We start from the raw sequence: 20,093 nt of genomic DNA, 5'->3' as shown, positions 1-20,093 counted from the left end.
TGTCATCACTGTGTAGTGGGCTGAACTGATCAGTACAGTGCTGCTCCCAATGAAATGAATGGCTGCAATACCAAGCGCAACCACTACTACAGGTATGGCGCTGTGCCTGGTAAACGATGAAGAGGACAGAGGCCCCTTAGTCAGCTGATCTAAAAGGATTCTGGGTGTCGGACCCCCACCAATACCTTTCCCAAGGATAGGCCAGCAATATTGTTATCTGGATAAGCCCTTTAAATCTTTTATATATTTTCTGTACCCCACAGACGGGAATGAATGACGCGGATTATATCACAACGTTCCTGCACCTGCTCCTGCCCGTCTCCTACGAGGTAACCATAGAGCAGGGCAGGGGTAGGCTGGAATCTGATTGGCTGTTTATGGGCAGCTCCTTTTTATCCGCTATTTATTCCGTCCATTAAAAAAAATATATATCTTATTTTCCTGCAGTTCCAGCCGCAGCTTGTGTTGGTTGCTGCAGGATACGACTCAGTGGTCGGAGATCCTAAGGTAAGGAAGAGTTTGATGGTGCATGCTGTGTGTAGTAGTGATCCAGGACCAGTCAGGTGGGATACAGTGAGTTGTAGTGTAATGCTTTCTGACCTTCCACAGGGGGAGATGTCCGCCACCCCAGCATGCTTTGCACACCTTACCCACTTGCTCATGTGTTTGGCTGAAGGAAGAGTAGTGCTCGCTCTAGAGGTAAGACATGGTGTATTTGTCCCCGTGCACTCCAACTTCCAGCATGTCCCGACAGCAGTAAACAAGCAGAATAGTGAGTGCAGCTCTAGAGTATAATACAGGATCAGTACAGGATAAGTAATGTATGTACACAGTGACTCCACCAGCAGAATAGTGAGTGCAGCTCTGGAGTATAATACAGGATGTTACTCCGGATCAGTACAGGATAAGTAATGTATGTACACAGTGACTCCACCAGCAGAATAGTGAGTACAGCTCTGGAGTATAATACAGGATGTAACTCAGGATCAGTACAGGAGAAGTAATGTATGTACACAGTGACTGCACCAGCAGAATAGTGAGTGCAGCTCTGGAGTATAATACAGGATGTAACTCAGGATCAGTACAGGATAAGTAATGTATGTACACAGTGACTCCACCAGCAGAATAGTGAGTGCAGCTCTGGAGGATAATACAGGATGTAACTCAGGATCAGTACAGGATAAGTAATGTATGTACACAGTGACTGCACCAGCAGAATAGTGAGTACAGCTCTGGAGTATAATACAGGATGTAACTCAGGATCAGTACAGGATAAGTAATGTAATGTATACAGTGACTGCACCAGCAGAATAGTGAGTGCAGCTCTGGAGTATATACAGGATGTAACTCAGGATCAGTACAGGATAAGTAATGTATGTACACAGTGACTGCACCAGCAGAATAGTGAGTGCAGCTCTGGAGTATAATACAGGATGTAACTCAGGATCAGTACAGGATAAGTAATGTAATGTATGTACACAGTGACTGCACCAGCAGAATAGTGAGTGCAGCTCTGGAGTATAATACAGGATGTAACTCAGGATCATTACAGGATAAGTAATGTATGTACACAGTCACTGCACCAGCAGAATAGTGAGTGCAGCTCTGGAGTATAATACAGGATGTAACTCAGGATCAGTACAGGATAAGTAATGTATGTACACAGTGACTGCACCAGCAGAATAGTGAGTGCAGCTCTGGAGTATAATACAGGATGTAACTCAGGATCAGTATAGGATAAGTAATGTAATGTATGTACACAGTGACTCCACCAGCAGAATAGTGAGTGCAGCTCTGGAGTATAATACAGGATGTAACTCAGGATCAGTACAGGATAAGTAATGTATGTATACAGTGACTGCACCAGCAGAATAGTGAGTGCAGCTCTGGAGTATAATACAGGATGTAACTCGGGATCAGTACAGGATAAGTAATGTATGTACACAGTGACTGCACCAGCAGAATAGTGAGTGCAGCTCTGGAGTATAATACAGGATGTAACTCAGGATCAGTACAGGATAAGTAATGTATGTACACAGTGACTCCACCAGCAGAATAGTGAGTGCAGCTCTGGAGTATAATACAGGATGTAACTCAGGATCAGTACAGGATAAGTAATGTATGTACACAGTGACTGCACCAGCAGAATAGTGAGTGCAGCTCTGGAGTATAATACAGGATGTAACTCAGGATCAGTACAGGATAAGTAATGTATGTACACAGTGACTGCACCAGCAGAATAGTGAGTGCAGCTCTGGAGTATAATACAGGATGTAACTCAGGATCAGTATAGGATAAGTAATGTAATGTATGTACACAGTGACTCCACCAGCAGAATAGTGAGTGCAGCTCTGGAGTATAATACAGGATGTAACTCAGGATCAGTACAGGATAAGTAATGTATGTATACAGTGACTGCACCAGCAGAATAGTGAGTGCAGCTCTGGAGTATAATACAGGATGTAACTCAGGATCAGTACAGGATAAGTAATGTATGTACACAGTGACTGCACCAGCAGAATAGTGAGTGCAGCTCTGGAGTATAATACAGGATGTAACTCAGGATCAGTACAGGATAAGTAATGTATGTACACAGTGACTGCACCAGCAGAATAGTGAGTGCTGCTCTGGAGTATAATAGAGGATGTAACTCAGGATCAGTACAGGAGAAGTAATGTATGTACACAGTGACTGCACCAGCAGAATAGTGAGTGCAGCTCTGGAGTATAATACAGGATGTAACTCAGGATCAGTACAGGATAAGTAATGTATGTACACAGTGACTCCACCAGCAGAATAGTGAGTGCAGCTCTGGAGTATAATACAGGATGTAACTCAGGATCAGTACAGGATAAGTAATGTAATAGGTTTACACACCCACTTGTTTTATAGATGAATTTTTCTATATGAGAACTGGATGTTATCGGCCACATAATTCTTGGTCTGGGCAGTCGATCTCACTGGTCTGTCTCTTACAGGGAGGATACAACATGCGCTCTATGGCAGAAGGTGTCTGCGCCTCATTGAAAGTGCTGCTCGGGGACCCATGTCCGAGCTTACGTCAGCCTTTCACACCCTGTGAGAGGTAAGTGGTTCTTGCAGGTAGCGTTTTTATTTATAGCAGATTTACGCTGTAGGTGATGGGGCCGGGGTTAGAGCAGCATCTCTGTTGATGATTATTGCTCCCAACAAGTGATCACATTTGCTTTCCGCAGTTCTCTGCAGTCCATCTCTGGCGCCATATCTGTCCACAGGAAATACTGGCGGTGTCTGCAGGACCAGGGTGAGTTTCTTTGTGTGCAATGAGGCCAGGGGGATATTGGAGGGGCTGCATAGGGTAAGGAGCAAATAAGGCAGCGTTGTTTACATTTAAGGGCTGATAAAGATGTGCAAGGTGTAACTTTGGGGTCTCCTGGGATCTCCACCAATCGTAATAATGGGGGTCCTGTGTCTTACCGTTTGAACGCTCACTTCTGTCCATTCAACTCTATGAAACTGATGGAGATAGTTGAGACAGGCTCACATAGAGTTAATTGGAGCATCAGCCTGAATGTGTGATCGCCTCTCCATTCAAAGAGGGAGTGAGCGCCCCCGGGTGTCATGATCAGCGGGGGCCCCAGTGTTCGGACATTCAGACACTTATCGCCTATCCACAGTGTTTGCAACGGGGGCAACCCCTTTAGAGGATAGACGTCACATATGTGGATGAAGGGGAGTGACAACCACCCTGAGCTCATTGACGTCTCAGAAAAGTAGTTGTCGCCTCTTTTGCACCATCCCCCACCTCCTGACCATTGCCCGAGGGATATCCACTGCCATACCCTGTATTTCAGAAGACGTTTTTTTTTCTCTCTAGATTTTCCCTTTAAGATCGAGACAGGAGATGATAAACTAAAAACAGAGGAAAGCAGTGACCGCTCCTTCCCCGAGGAGTCAGAAGAGGATAACCTGAAGGTCACCTTGGACACTGCGATGCAGGAGGTGATGAGGAAGTTACCGGAGAGGTGCACGGGTCTGGTGTATGATGAGCAGATGATGGAGCATTATAACATATGGGACAGGTGAGGCGACATCATGATGTGACACCCGCTGGTCCCGTCACCTCCTCTCTGTTTATGGTTCATTTTCCTCCTCTTCCCAGCGGTCACCCTGAGCTCCCGCTGAGAATTGCGCGGATTTTCAAGCATCACAAGGAGATGGGGCTCGTAGATCGCTGCGCTCGTCTTCCCCATCGCCTTGCCACTACTAAGGAGCTACAGATGTGTCATAGGTGCGTAACAGACGGTCTATCTGTACCCTGCATAGATGCATCATGAACACTTAATGGTAGTCTATGCTGAACTGTTACCCCCATTACGGGGTTTTGGGGGTTTGACGTCCACCCCCTAACGTTTTTTTATTTGTCCTTCTCTCTGTAGCCTCCCTTACATTAAGACGTTTGAAGAAAGCTCACGAATGAAACCAAGAGACCTGCACAGGATGGGCTCTCAGTACAACTCCATCTTCATCAACAACAGGTCGTATAACAGCGCCCGCCTGGCCGCGGGCTCTACGTTCAGCGTGGTGGAGGCCGTACTGAGGGGAGAGGTGAGACACTGGGCACGGACGACCACTGCTCCCATCCTCTTATATGTTGTGTCTCCGCTGAACCATGCAATAGGCCAAGCTGGTTCCTCACCTTACCGCCCTGGGGACTGGCACCCTACACATGTATCACATGTTACTTTGTGTACAGGTCCAAAATGGAGTTTGCATAGTCCGCCCTCCGGGTCACCATGCCGAGCCAGGTGCGGCCTGTGGGTTTTGCTTCTTTAACAATGTCGCCTTGGCCGCGCGATACGCCCAAAGTCTGCAGAGCCCGTCGGACCCTCCTCTAAGGTAACGTCTGGAGAGGATAACATGGGATTCATGTAACTAAAGCTTAAAGGGGTTTTATCACCAGATTGATCTCCCTGATCCCAGCCCCCTCGAAGCCGTGGGCAGCCATCATTTCCCTGGCAGCAGGGATGTATTTTCACATGACATGGCAGCCATTCAGATGACGGTTTGAATTCGCCAAAATAGGAGTCTGTTTTGGCTCATGGAGAAGGGGTCCTGAGCGGACAATCCCCCCATGATATCCATAATAAGAGCTATAGACGGGGTTGACTTAAGATAACCCCTTTAATTAACGTATGATAAAAAATTCTGCAACTTTCTAATATACGGTGTGCTTCAATTCCTCCTTATTGCCAAGATTCATGCTTGCTGTCAGGCCCAAAACCCTTATAGACCTAATGCCTCCCATCAGCTGAGGGTTTGTTACAGTTTCTTCCAGTCTAGACACTCCTCTGCGAGCTAAACACATAAGCAGCACATATTTCTCCCTTGTCCTGATATTTCTGCTTCAGTCCCTGCCGCTCCGATCCATGATGGCCCTGTAGTGATGATGTCACGTTCATCATTCCCATGACCGCTGCAGCCAATCACTGGCTTCAGTGGTCACACAAGCATTAATGGCACATGATTGGCTGCAGTGGTCACAAGAACAATGAGTGGCTTGTGGCCACTGCAGATCCAGCGGGGATAGAAGTGGGGGGAAATTTTCTAAAGATACGTTTTTTTGTTTTGTTATTTTCTTAGCTTTTACACAGCCCCCTGCTCCTTGGAGAACCCCTTTAAATTGCTAGCACAGAATACAATTTTACCATACTCCGAAATTCAGATTCTTGTTACAAAAAAACAACCTGCAGGTAGAGAGATTGAAAAAGAGGAGCGGAAGGGTGCAAAGAGCGGCCCTCAGTCTGGAGGACTCAGCATGTCCATACAGTGCACAGAAAGCTAATTGATTTTAATGCAAACTGTGTAGTTCTATATCTCACCCGTGGGGGCGCTGCAGCCCAATGGAATACTCTCTACCAGTATGCCTTATAAATGACAGCTTGGTGGAGAGGATTATTGTTGAGGCATTGTCCATTGTGGAGGACCTGTTTAAACTTTATTTACATAAATCTGGCCATTCATTACAGCGTCACCCCCGTTCTCTATAGGGTTAACTCCCCCTTTCTCCTTTCAGGGTGATGATTTTGGACTGGGATATCCACCACGGTAACGGTACTCAGCATATATTCCAGGATGATGCCAGGTAATGTGTCTCTGCTCTATGTGGTGCACAGCATACATTCGACCCCCCCCATATTCACCCTCCTTTATCCCCGTGCCAGCGTCCTGTATGTGTCGCTCCATCGCTATGATAACGGCATCTTCTTCCCATCTTCTGAGGACGCCGCACACGACAAGGTTGGGAGCGGTCCAGGCGAAGGATTTAATGTGAACATCCCCTGGAATGGAGGAAAGATGGGAGATACGGAGTACCTGCTCGCCTTCCACAGAATCGTCATGCCCATAGCTTACGAGGTGAGGAAGAAAGATGGAGGTGGGGGGAAGGGGAGAAGTGGCATAAGGACTATTAGAAAGAGAATCCGAGATCTTCCTCTCCCTTTATCTTCAGTTTAATCCACAACTTGTTTTGGTCTCTGCCGGATTCGACGCCGCTCGCGGTGACCCGCTTGGAGGTTGCTGCGTCAGTCCAGAAGGCTACGCCCACATGACGCATCTCCTGATGGGGCTGGCAGGGGGCAAGGTAGTGGTCGTGCTTGAGGTAAGTGCCTGAGACCTGGACTAACTCAATGCAGCTTTATATATACTTTCCCGTTCCCTTCGTTTCGGCTCATAAAGGGCGGTCCATATTTATCTATGATGTCCATATTTATGATGGTGAACCTTAGAGTAAGTGTTCAGTTTCCCTGCAGCACCTCCAGAGGAGAAATGAAGCATTACATGGAGCTAATTGAATGTAATAGTCTCCATATTGGATCCTTCAAGGCAGAAGAAGCTCTGTGTAGCTGCTCTGGCTAATAGATGAGGGACCCCCTTTCTCTATCAACTCTGAATAATTTACTTGTCTTCTTTGTCATTCCCAGGGCGGATATAACCTTACGTCGATCTCTGAATCCATGTCCATGTGTACCCGGACACTGCTGGGTGATCCACTTCCCTTCATATCTGACCTGCACGCCCCCCGTCCTGCGGCCCTGCATGCTATCTCCAGTGTTCTTGGAGTACATCATAAATATTGGCGTAGCCTGTGTATAAACGGTGCGTGTGTGTGCGCGGGGTGGGGGGTTGGAGAAGCAGATTGACTGGATCAGTTATTGACGTATATGATATTTTATGGTGTCTTCAGTTAGACCTCCTGTACCTTCTGAGGAGGCCTCGGAGGTCCTGTTCTCCCCACCGAAGATGCAGCCACATAAGGATAGGGAGACTGGATTATCATCACCTCAACACAGAAGTCCTGGAAAGCAGATTGTATCTACTCCTTCTCCTCCGAGACCAGATCTAAGGGGGCAAGAAGAGGAACATCTGACACCAAAGCAAAGACCATCACTTTCGACCATCGAGAGTGCAGAGGCTGGCTCTCCGGAAGTTAGGACTTTGGTGATCCAGGATGTAGATGACAGTAAGAAGGACTCCATATTGGAGGACCTTGGAGAAGATTTGGTGCCTATGAGGGACGGTTCAGTCTCCAGTCTTTCTGCTCAGGACGAGGATGTGGACAGTTGTGCCAAACCAGATCAGTCATATGAAGGAGAATCGCTGGAACTCGTCATTGAGTTGCAGGTGTCTGACCAGACCCCAGAGAAGCAGAGGTCTAAACCTGCGACCGAGAGCTCGGTGGAGGAGCTTTTGAGAGACTTGCACTTGGGAGAGGATACGAAAAGTGTAGACGTCAGGTCTCCAGACAATGATAGCAAGCCAGTCGGTGGAGCAAGGAAGAAAACCTCCATGGGGAGATCGTCAGGAGGAGCGCAGGTAGGGTCTGCTGTGGGTATGGCCTGATCACAGAAAGTGGTTGTCCAATTTGCATATGGAGATAATAGAATAGCTCCAAAACTACCTGCAATGGGTGGTCACTGGAATAGATGGCCCACTGGTGACCAGACATCTGAAAAGTGGACATCCCCTTTAAGAACAAGTTCAGAATTGAGAGCTCTACTGTACAGATTTGTGTACTTATATCCCCATATAGTGTCTAGGTATAGATATGGGGCCCTGAATCCATTCTTCATGGCCCAAAACCAGAACCACAATGAATATTGGCAAAACACCAGTCAGATATTTTGGATGGGCCGAGGTAAAACTCTCCCCCTTTACTTTTATATCGGGGAGAAGGAAATTGACAACTATATCGAGGACCTAAAAATAAATCTCTATAAAGTTGTCGAGTGACTTATCAGGGAGCTCCTAAATTAGTTTTAGCTTACCCATATATACACTGAGATGTAGCGTGCAAGGGGTTAACTCTCTCTACAGTCTGCAGATAAGCAGCAGGATCCGGCGCCGCCCGATGAAGCTGCTGGGGGTGATCGTTTGTTCTGTGAACTTGACATGGACCCATCACTCGGATTCTCTGTAAGTCAGCCTGTATTTGGATGGTATTGTGTACGTAGCTGCAGCTTTGCGGGGATGGACGTAGATGGCCGTATGTTAGCAGACATAGGTCACCTCCAGAGACAAGTGCACCAGAGGATCTCTGTGTGACAACAGTGGATCACACAGCGTGACGGAGACCAGCTGTTGTCACCCAGTGCATACATAGGCAGCTGCTAGGCAAGCAAGGATGCAACTAGAAAAGGCTGGGCGCCAGAGCAGCATGTTATTCCAGACCAGACCGGACCCCCTAAATTATCAGACCCCACAACTGACCCCAGGGGTGTAGCTAAAAGCTCATGGGCCCTGGTGCAAGAGTTCCGCTTGGGCCCCGTCCCTCAGTGCTTGTTGGCAAGGGGAGCACATATCCTTCCTGCTGCCTGAGGCAAACATTGGAAGGGCACCCCTTCATGCCAAATTCTTAACCCAACCCCTTCCCTCCAGCCAGAGGTGTAAATTGACCAGCATGCACTTTCTATAATGCCAGTGTCTTATGTGGCACAAGGGTCTTTGGGCCCCCTCAGGCTCCTGGGCCCGGTAGCGACTGCTACCTCTGCACCCCCTATAGCTACGCCCCTGCCTGACCCCTAAATTATCAGACCCCACTCTGTTGGGGATATAAAGCAAATGCTTTATATATAAAAATAAATAAAATGAATGGATCAAAAGAAAAATTATTCAAATGATATTGATCCACGAGGTGGACATAAAGGCACCCCAAAAAGAGTTTGATCGAGAACCTAATTATTTTGTGCAATCAGTAAGAACAGTGTACAAGCGTCTATGCAAAAATATAAATGATTTATTATACAATGATTTAGAATAGAATGATCACTTCACCGGAGTTGTAACCAGTCAAACCAAAGTAATGTATATGGCACCTATAAATATTGAAAGTGGGATTGCCTTAAAAGATAACTTTTAATAGTCAATGGTTAAAATAGTAGGCCCAATAGTTTAATTAGAGACTACATACATTAGTAGTCATACACCCCCAAATGAAAAAGGTAGAGAAGAGAAGCAGGTGTGAAATGTAAAGGGACACTAAGGGGACATATAGCGAGGGCATCATCTTGAGCTAGAACCTAGGGATATACTTGGGGAAGAGACCCAGCATCTGTCTCCCTCTTTATCTGTATCCCTATGTTTCGTAAACTCACCCTCCTAGCAAGTGTTTACATTTCACACCTGCTTCTCTTCTCTACCTTTTTCATTTGGGGGTGTATGACTACTAATGTATGTAGTCTCTAATTAAACTATTGGGCCTACTATTTTAACCATTGACTATTAAAAGTTATCTTTTAAGGCAATCCCAATAATTTAGAATACAATCAAAAATGTATTAATGTAAATTTCAATGATATGCAGTACCCAGAATTTACCACTAGATGGTGCCAACAAAACACTACTCAACCAACACAAGGATATTATGCCCTACTGCTTTCAATTAGGAGAGATGTATCAATTGTCAATTGATTATGCACAGAAATTAAATCAAGAAAATGACAGATACGAGCCCCTGCTCTGCTAACTATGACCAATCTCGGATTGTATTAGTAGTGTTGCAATAAAGCTTATAAATTTATCGGCTTGATATCAAACTAGGGAATATAAAGATTCCCAACAGAGAAGTTTTCTCCGAATTCAATATTAGATTCTCTATTCAGTTATATGCATCGTAACTGAACAGCGGCAACATAGATGTAGCACCTTAACACTATATCCACACAAAATGGGGATTTTGGCTAGATAAGCAAATTAATTTATCAATACTAGACACGCATAAAGATCAAACATTACCAGAGAATTTAGATGACAGGCAGAGTCTAGGGGAAGTCAGCTCTCAAGAGTTTTCCCGATAATCAAGATCCTTCTCCAGGCTCTCTTTCTTTGTTTCCTCCTCCTCTTTTCTTTGTTTCTTTCCATTTTTTTTCCCTCTTTTGTATGTGGTTTCTTAACCAAAAACTTATTAGATGAACACACCTTCCTAGTTTGGAACTTTCCAATCATTGTCGGATAGGCGTGTGCATTGATAAGGAATGTGAAGTCATGACACTACCCAGAATGCACTTTCGCTACTGGTGTAGTATTACCTACTCATACCTAGGTGGCACTGTTGTATAAGCTATAAGCATCATACCATTAAGGTTTCACTCATACATGCCTGACATCTTCAACACTACACATACCTGATATCTGGAAACCTTATCTCAGAGCTGAGGGACAAAGTTTGATACATGAACCAACTATAATATAGACTCGGGGGAACATCTTAACACTTCTCATGTTGTGGAATTTATGTTCAGACAAGAAATACAATGAAGCCTCTAATACCACAGGTAGCATGTATCTTCTAACTGTCTAAATGACTTTTGACTATTGGTTACAAAAACACAACTTCCTCTGAACGAAGTCTATACAAAAATAGTGATTATAAACCAACATTGCTCTTAAAGGCAATAAATGTCCATCATAACTAGACTAAGTAGATATAACTGTTTATACTTCTGAAAAGGCACAGCAACACCTGACCCCTAAATTATCAGACCCAACAAGTGACCCCTAAATTATCAGACCCCACAACTGACCCCTAAATTATCAGACCCCACACCTGACCCCTAAATTATCAGACCCCACACCTGACTCCTAAATTATCAGACCCCACACCTGACCCCTAAATTATCAGACCCCACACCTGATCCCTAAATTATCAGACCCCACACCTGACTCCTAAATTATCAGACCCCACACCTGATGCCTAAATTATCAGACCCCACACCTGATCCCTAAATTATCAGACTTAACAAGTGACTAGGGGTGGGCGATATAGGCGATATACGATATAAATTTGTGCCACGATATGGATTTTGTGCATATCGCCGGACCGCGATATGACCGGTAGTGAATGATCGCGCTCTCGGCACTCACCATGTTCTCTTGAGCCGGCACAGTGGAGAAGGAGGGAGTCCCTCCCTCCCCACTGTGCGCGGCTGCCGCTGGCCACCAATAAGAACAGAGGGACTGTGGCCACTGTGCCACCAATGAATGCCTGAATACCAACGTAGCGTTCATGTGCAGGCCATATCCCGGCCCCTATGACTGCACGCTGCGATCCGCCGCAATTAACGCGTCCTGTCAGAGGTCGGGTGCCAGGAATGTTCTTCAGTCTCTGCACTGGTGGCAGTGGGCAGTTCCGATCGGAGTCCAAAAAGTGTAATGCTGGGGCTCCGATCGGTCACCATGGCAGCCAGGAGTCCTGGCTGCCATGGTATGTTAGTGAGCAGCATTATACTCCTGGCTACCATGGTAACCGATCGGAGCCCCAGCATTACACTGCTGGGACTACGATCGGAACTGCCCACTGCCACCAATGATGGGGGGGGGGGGGGGGGGGGGGGACCCTGTGGCCACTGCCACCAATGATTAAAACTGGGGAGGCAGGGGGGGTGGGTTTGAGTTACCAGAGGGGGCTGATAAGAGGGAGAGGCTGGGGGGCACATGAGAGGCTGGGGGGCACATGAGAGGCTGGGTGGCTGATCAGAGGCTGGGGGGTGGATCAGAGGCTGGGGGGCACATGAGAGGCTGGGGGGCTGATCAGAGGCTGGGGGGCTGATCAGAGGCTGGGGGGTGGATCAGGGGCTGGGGGGCTGATCAGAGGCTGGGGGGGCTGATCAGAGGCTGGAGGGGCTGATCAGAGGCTGGGGGGGCTGATCAGAGGCTGGGGGGGCTGATCAGAGGCTGAGGGGGCTGATCAGAGGCTGGGGGGGCTGATCAGAGGCTGGGGGGGCTGATCAGAGGCTGGAGGGGCTGATCAGAGGCTGGAGGGGCTGATCAGAGGCTGGAGGGGCTGATCAGAGGCTGGCTGCCATGGTCAGCTCCCTGCTGTTGTGTGCACAAAGCACAGGGCAGCAGGGAGAGTGTGAAGTCCTATTCACCCTAATAGAGCTCTATTAGGGTGAATATGACAAGGGTTCTAGCCCTTAAGGTGGCTAATAGTTATTAAATAAAAAGTAAAAAAAAAAAAAAGTTTAAACACCCCCCCCAAATATAGAAAACAATATATTGCGATATATATCGCACATGCTTAAAATTATATCGAAATATAGAATTTAGGCCATATCGCCCACCCCTACAAGTGACCCCTAAATTATTAGACCCCACAACTGACCCCTAAATTATCAGACCCCACACCTGATCCCTAAATTATCAGAACCCACAACTGACCCCTAAATTATACGACCCCACTCCTGACCCCTAAATTATATCAGACCCCACAACTGACCCCTAAATTATTAGACCCCACAACTGACCCCTAAATTATATCAGACACCACAACTGACCCCTAAATTATCAGATCCCACACCTGATCCCTAAATTATCAGACCCCACACCTGACCCCTAAATTATTAGACCCCACAACTGACCCCTAAATTATATCAGACCCCACAACTGACCCCTAAATTATCAGATCCCACACCTGATCCCTAAATTATTAGACCCCACAACTGACCCCTAAATTGTCCAGACCCTTAAAGGGGTTGCATAGATTTTGGGGGAGGCGGGGTGTCGGGAAGCAGGTAAGTATGCTTCTCTTTGCAGGTCAGCCCCAGGGAGGGCGGTTTGCCAACACCTCCTTTCCCAAACTTCCACAACCCCTTAAATTATCAGACTCCAGACCCCTAAATTTATTAGATCATTTTTGGCCTACCGTTATATTTATGGTTCAGGGTTCTTTAAATCCTCACACGTCAGTTCATAGTACCATATATATGGCGGTTTTTCGCTTTGCTGTCGTCTTATATTCTCTAATTCTTGTTTCCAGGGGGAATTATTTACCGTAACACCCTTGCCCTGGTGCCCTCACTTAGATTCAGTACAAGTGCTGCCCCCTAGTGGGCTTGACGTGACAGAGCCGTGCGCAGAGTGTGGCACCCAGGTGGAGAACTGGGCCTGTCTGACGTGTTACCAGGTACGGAGCGTCTGGCGGGGGATGGGGTCGTGTATGGAAACTGCACATACCCTGCTTGTTAATAAATATGTAATAAAGTTCTGCAAGTTTTTACCATTTTAAGGATGTCTGCTTGCTGTCAGTGAATGGGAGCAGATTTTTTATTTTATAAATTTTTTACATCCAGAGGCTGAAAACCCTTTTTGATTCGGTACTTCTCACAGCTGAAGGTTTGTTACAGTTGTATCCAGTCTAGATAATCCTCTGTGAGCTAAAGAGCCTGGAATCAACTGATACACTTTAACCTTCACTGATACATTGTAGCAAACTGCAAGGGCAGGAGAGAGATTTTTGGATACAAGCAATCCCTCAGTTGTGGGGACTGTAGGTCTGTACAGGTCTGCTAAATACCGTCTTTTGTCACAATGTATCAGTTCTGGCCAAATGCGTTGGTCTGGACCCTATGCTTGTTAGTGAGATTACCTTGGCTGGATACATTGTAACAAACCCTCAGTCTGAATTTAAACAGAGATGCCGCCATTCGCTGACAGCAAGTAGAGATCTTGGAAATGCTGAGGAATACAACACAATGAGGAGAGAGCTCGGATGTGGATTGTCTTTCTGACAAACTGCTGCCCCCTACAGTCTGAGATGGTGCAGTCTTCACCCTTCCATGTTCTTGTTGAGGGACTGACCTTCCTGTGTTCTGCAGGTTCTGTGCGGAAGGTACGTCTCGCAGCATATGATGTGTCACGGAGTCTCCTGCGGCCATGATGTCGTCCTCAGCTTCTCGGACCTCTCCGTGTGGTGCTATAGCTGTGACGCCTACATCCATAACGAGGTGGGATATAGTACCTGAGATGGGGGTCACTGCTGCCCCCATGACTCCCCCATAAACATACACGCTCAGCTCAGTCTGCTTGTTATTTTAAAGGGCTAATCCCATCATTAGGATATGCCCACCTCTGGGACCCGCTCCTGTCTCCAGAACGGGGCCCCTGAAGTGAACTGAGAGCAGCCGCGCGCGGTGGTCCCAGAGGTGGGACTCGCACCTATCTGACTTGGATGGCATATCCCAGCGATATACCATAAATGTCTGAGATGGAAATACCGCTTTAAAGGGGTTTTCCGACACTTTACCTGATGACCTGTTCTCTGGATAGGTCATCAGTATCTGATTGGTGGGGGTCCGACTCCCGGGACCCCCACTGGTCAGCTGTTTGAGCGTTGCGGCCTTCTTGCATCTTACCCTAGGCCAGTGACGACACGTGGGCTAGACGCAGCTCTCGTGGGGCTGAGCGCGATACCAAGCACAACTGCTATACAATGTGAGGGTGTGCTCACAGGAGCCCCGATGTCCTCTCAAATAGCTGAACGGCGGGGGTCCCGGGTGTCGGACCCCCACCGATCAGATACTGATGACCTATCCGGAGGAAAACCCCTTTAATAGTTGGCGGAGATAAGATGCTGTCAGGCTGTTCTGGTGCCGCTGATCTCACCTGTATTCAAAAACAGATCCCGAAAAAACATCATCATCATCAGACCATAACAAGCCCTGCACCTGTATCTGCTGGACATGATCCGGAATGGGTGCAGCCCGCTGGCTGTCAATAAAAAAACGTTTCCATTCACTGACAGCAAGCTGGCATAATCTCTGAACATCTTTGTTTTTCTGCAGGTTCTCATTCCAGCGAAGCAATCCGCTTACCGTTCCAAGTTTGGCGAGGATATGCCAGGAGTCTAAAGTTCCCAGATGGCAGCGGCCAGGGGGGGGAGGCAAAAGTCTACCACAGAGACTACTACAACTCCCATCCTCCTCCTTAGTTTGTAACCCTCGCCGTAGTGTTTGTATTCAGCTGCTGAAATGCTGCCTACGTTTGTACCATGCAAGTTCTGCAGCTTTCTGTTATACCTTATGTTTCAGTTGCTCACTGTTTACAAGATACCTGCTTGCTGTCAGTGAACAGCAGCTTTTTGGTTTACATCCAAACATAGGAACCTTTTTTAGACCTTCTCACAGCTGAGGGTTTGTTACCGGCCACCCTCAGATTTCACAGACTGCACTGATAGCACTGTCACAGACTAGCAGAGCCAGCAAAACAAATTTGCGCTGCTGATGTGTCTAGTTGTAACAAAACCACAGCTGTGAGAAATATTAGGTCTGTACACGGTTTTTATCCTCTGGATGTGAACAAGATTGTCTCTGTTCACTGACAGCAAGCAGAGATTATGAAACTGGTGAGGAATTGATACACAAATGATATTACAAAGATTCTGACATGCCAACAGTGTCACAGGCACAGAGCCCTTTTAATCAGGACATCTATAATATATATATATAACCTCATTTAAAGGGGCGTGTCCTCATACACTTCAGTTCGCCTTGTCATTGTAGGCAATGGAGCAGTGACTGGTATTATGCTGTTTTCAAGTGACCGTCCCCCATAATCTTTATGGTTATTTAATGATTTATTATATTTAATCAGACACAAAGTGACGCTGTGACGTGTTTTATTGCGCCAGTACTCTAAGCGGAGCGCCTTCACGTTGCTGGGTGCCACCATAATTAGACCTGATCGTATACCTGGAGAGGCTTCACCGTGTTGGCTGCTGCTTGTGGTGCTCCAGGTTCAGGGCTCAGCGGGCGTTCCCTGTGAAGTTGCTCTGCCCCTTCTTTCCATGCTGTGTCCTCCCTCACACTGACCTTGCTGTGAAGCAGGGATTTGTGGGAGAAAACCTAACTTGTCCTGGCCTGTCCAGTACCGAGATTTCAGCCGCCGATCCTGTAAGGTGCTCAGTGTGGCCTCCGTGTTTTCCAGCACATCCCACAGATGACGATTGGATTTAGATCTGGGAATTTGGAGACAAGCGATCACTCTTATCTCTTTGTCATGTTCCTCATTTCTGGGCAGTTTCTGCCATGTCACCGGGGCATTATCCTGCTGAAAGAGGGCACTGCCATTAGGGGGGGGCATCGCTGCCATGAAAGGGGGTACTTGTCTGTACCATGGTTAGGTAGGTGATACTTGTCACATTCACATGCTGCTAGGACACAAGGTTTCCCAGTAGAACATTGCCCATAGCATCATATTGCCTGCTGGTGCCATCTCTTCTCCAGGTGACGTCCACATGATTCATCAGGCTAGGACATCATATTCCCATAGTGCAACTGGTGCCATCTCTTCCCCAGGTAAGTGACACACATGCACCCAGCCATCCTCATGATGTAATGTGATTCATCAGACCAGACCATCTTCTCATAGTGCATCCTGGTGCCAGACCTTCCCCAGATAAGTCATGCACACGTACCCGGACGTCCACGTGATGTAACGTGATTCATCAGACCAGGTCGCCTTCTTCCATTGCTCCATAGTCCAGTCCTGATCTAACGTGCCCATCTTGGTGTTGTGCATGGGCACATCAAGCTGCCATGTCCTGACTCCTTTTCTTCATCGCCAGCAGGAACATTGTCAGCATTTTACTCCAGAGGAGCTCTTGTGTGGGATCAGACCAGATGGTCCAGACTTTACTTTCGCACAAATCAATGAGTCTTGGGCATCCAACCGATTGTTCTACCTTGGGCCGCTTTTGGTGGGTACATACAGGGATCTCTCCACAAGACCTGCCGCTATGGAGATGCTCTGACTCAGGGGTCTACATGCTCATTTTTCCTGCTTCCAGCCCATTAACATTGCATCTATCCATGAAAGGTGCCATTGTAGATAGAAGGATAATAATACATCAGTGCCAAATCAGACTACAAATGATTTTTTTGTAGTCTGTAAGCACAGAGACATATACACTACTCACCAAAAGTTAGGGATTTGGCTTGTGGGTGAAATTTCAGGAAGAGCCTAAAATGCCCTCTAACCTTTACAGGTGACCTCTAACCTTCTGAATGCACGTTTCCAACTGTTCAGTGTTTCAGTACTTTTTGCACAACTTGCTGTCCTCGAACAAGGAGCTTAAGGGCAAAAGACACAACAGGTGTTTGATCAATGAATCGTCCAATTAGAATTGGTATTTAAACAGTCCTCCTCATCATGCTGTTCACATTTTGACATCATGAGACCAAGACGACACCTAACAACTGATCAACAGTACTTCGCCATTGCGAGGCTTCAAGCGTTCTCAGACGGAAGTGGCCGCTGAGTTTAGAGTGTCATCAGCAGGTTGTATCAGAGAGACTGAAAGAGTCGAAGAAAGGCAGAGAAGTGGACATCCTTTGGCCACATCCCACACTGATGACCGCTTCATTGTGAACAATGCCCTGCGGAACCGGATGATGAATGCCAACAACTCCAGGCACATTTAAGGGAGGTCAAAGGCAACCAAGTGTCATGTCAGACCGATCGACACCGTTTACATCAGAGTGGTCTTCATGCTAGATGACTTGCAAGGGTACCTGGCCAGACACAGATGTCATTGTCTTGCATGGAGCGTCTACATTGGACGAGGGACCAGCGAGCCTCGGTGCTGTTCATTGATGAAAGTCGGTTCACGCTGTCATGGAGAGCGCTGCACATCAGCCACTGTTGTCACCAGATGATCCTTTGGTGGTGGTGGTGGTGGTGGTACAGTGCGGGCAGGTGTGTCTAGTGAATACAGAACTGCCCTACACTTTGTGAATGGTCCAGTGACAAGCCCATACTACTTGAAGAACATCATTAATCCAGTCATTGTGCCTCTGCACGAACAACACAGGACTAATTTCATCTTCATGGATGACAATGTGCCACCTCATCGAGGTCGTATCATTAGGGAACGGCTGCTGGAGACTGGGGGGGGACCTCAAATGGGGTGACCTGCTCTTTCTCCAGACCTGAATCCCATTAAAAACCTTTGGGATCAGCTGAGTCGCCGTGTAGAAGGCTCGTAACTCTGTACCCCAGAACCTCAACGACCTGAGGGCCGCCCTTCAAGAAGAGTGAGACGTCGTGCCTCAGCAGACAATAAGTCGCCTTGTGAACAGCAGGAGACGTCATCGTCAAGCTGTAATGGATGCTCAAGGCCACAGGACAAGTTCCTGAGACACTGACATGTTTGTGGCGGTGTACCCAGCACTGGGGTTGGCTTTTGTTTTAATAAATTGTTTGAGATGAGGAAATCACCATCGCTGCTTCTACTGAAATGCCCGACTTTCATGATATAATATCACTGAAGCCGGAACTTATTTTTTTTCACGTTTTCCATAAATTTCACCCAAATATCCTTAATTTTTTGAGAGTAGTGTTTAAGTCTGTACCCAAACCGGCAGATAATTTACAAAGAGTAATGACTTTATAGAGTAACTCCAGCAAAATTAATGAAGAAGATTGAGAAATCATCACATCCCCTATGTTCACCGCAGTCACGTGACCGGGGCAACTTACCTACATCATTAACCCATTACCACTGTGCAGCTTGGTGTGACTAATGAGCGCAAGAAGCTGAGATGATGACATATCGTTACTGGTCAGCCTGGAAGACGGCGCAGTTACACCACGTCCTGGGTGACATAACAGCTCCTGCTGCCATAAACACCTACCCTCCGTTAAAACGTGCTGTCAATTTAAAGGGGAACTCCAGTCAGAAATCGGATCTCCTTATCTACAATGTTGCAGGATGGTTTCTACATTGTAGCAGTGGCCTAATCTCGAAACCCGTTTTACCACGACAACCAAATAGGTGCTTAATTCTTCTCCGCTCCTCCTATGGGGGCATTTAACTCCTTGTTGTCCAGGTCTGGTAGTATTGATAGACTAATCGCCCATGCACCAATATAAGGAAAGCGCTTTCTCCTTTCTTTTATGCTATATGACTAAGGCCGCTACATCCGGTCGAAACAAACACATAAGCCATTTCTATGCAGAAGATGTATTTTTCATGGACCTTATTGTGTTTTTATGAATCACCTTGGATCCTCCTTGGTCCCTATTCAGATTGCAGCTTGAACACGCTTTTGGATCCTTGAAGCCTTGACATCGATGGTCCATCAGAGAATCCTCCTGTGCCACAGGAACACTCTAGTGGCAAGAAAACCACTCCTCGGGCAGTCCCTTACGGTCCATATGGGTCACAAAGAGTGTACTCCCATCACTGGCATTGCTAGGATATGCCCCCATTGTCTGATAGGTGCGAGTCACAGAGGTGGGACCTGCACCTGCGCTGAGAGTGGTGGCTGGAGGACCCGGGGTTTCCCAGGGTCTGGCCACCGCCAAGCGTTCTCCCCATACAAGCGAATGGGAGCGCACCGCACTTGCGCGGCCACCGCTCCCATTAATTTCTATTGGGCTGACGGAAGTAGCCGAGCCAGCGCTCGGCTATTTTTGGTGGCCCCATAGGAAAGAATGGAGGGCGGCTGCTCATGCGCACTCTCCCAGCTCCGTTCTCGGGGTACCCGCACCTATCAGACAATGGGAGCATATCCTAGCAATATGCCCCCTATTGTCTGTGATGAGAAGACCACTTTAAAGGGACTGTGCAAGAATGGGGGGGGGGGGGGGAGATTTCAGGTTTAGGTTGCCTCAATAGCATTGCAGAGGTGAGACTATATACTATGAGAGCTTATTGAATATGCAAGAAGAAGCCCATGGGTTTGTATATGGGAAGGAGAGAGCAAATGCAGTGCACAGCACGGAGGGTTTCCTATGCATCATATGATGAGCAGAAGGAAGGAGGCGGGAGAAGAGGG

The 20,093-nt window shown here is 47.2% G+C and overlaps 1 protein-coding gene and 2 long non-coding RNA genes across 4 annotated transcripts in view; 1 reads left to right on the top strand and 2 right to left on the bottom strand.

Moving 5' to 3' along the window:
• Positions 1-15,913, top strand: part of HDAC6 (histone deacetylase 6) — a 29,208-nt gene extending 13,295 nt beyond the window's left edge. The window contains exons 12-29 of one of the 2 annotated variants that reach the window (XM_040442587.1): positions 264-329; positions 448-507; positions 610-699; positions 2,979-3,085; positions 3,216-3,283; positions 3,857-4,061; positions 4,142-4,270; positions 4,419-4,587; positions 4,736-4,878; positions 6,056-6,124; positions 6,204-6,396; positions 6,491-6,640; positions 6,963-7,137; positions 7,226-7,854; positions 8,356-8,454; positions 13,295-13,441; positions 14,133-14,261; positions 15,099-15,913. In XM_040442587.1, the coding sequence (XP_040298521.1) occupies positions 264-329; positions 448-507; positions 610-699; positions 2,979-3,085; positions 3,216-3,283; positions 3,857-4,061; positions 4,142-4,270; positions 4,419-4,587; positions 4,736-4,878; positions 6,056-6,124; positions 6,204-6,396; positions 6,491-6,640; positions 6,963-7,137; positions 7,226-7,854; positions 8,356-8,454; positions 13,295-13,441; positions 14,133-14,261; positions 15,099-15,164 (2,694 nt within the window). In that variant the 3' untranslated portion in view covers positions 15,165-15,913. Of the gene's footprint in view, positions 1-263; positions 330-447; positions 508-609; positions 700-2,978; positions 3,086-3,215; positions 3,284-3,856; positions 4,062-4,141; positions 4,271-4,418; positions 4,588-4,735; positions 4,879-6,055; positions 6,125-6,203; positions 6,397-6,490; positions 6,641-6,962; positions 7,138-7,225; positions 7,867-8,355; positions 8,455-13,294; positions 13,442-14,132; positions 14,262-15,098 lie in introns of both variants that reach the window. The other variant, XM_040442586.1, reaches the window with a different exon arrangement.
• LOC121009461 lies at positions 5,646-19,760 on the bottom strand. Its single transcript, XR_005780762.1, has 3 exons — positions 19,590-19,760; positions 6,910-6,916; positions 5,646-5,655 (listed from the first exon to the last, which is right to left on the bottom strand). It is a non-coding gene; the product is annotated as an uncharacterized LOC121009461 (long non-coding RNA).
• Positions 8,724-12,896, bottom strand: LOC121009460. Its single transcript, XR_005780761.1, has 3 exons — positions 12,836-12,896; positions 11,000-11,251; positions 8,724-8,743 (listed from the first exon to the last, which is right to left on the bottom strand). It is a non-coding gene; the product is annotated as an uncharacterized LOC121009460 (long non-coding RNA).
• Positions 19,761-20,093: the final 333 nt, after the last annotated feature.

This window comes from Bufo bufo, chromosome 8 (genome assembly GCF_905171765.1).
Source record: "Bufo bufo chromosome 8, aBufBuf1.1, whole genome shotgun sequence".
Taxonomy (NCBI): domain Eukaryota; kingdom Metazoa; phylum Chordata; class Amphibia; order Anura; family Bufonidae; genus Bufo; species Bufo bufo.
Note: the sequence above shows the minus strand (reverse complement) of the source record. Positions and strands in the feature narration are given on the sequence as shown.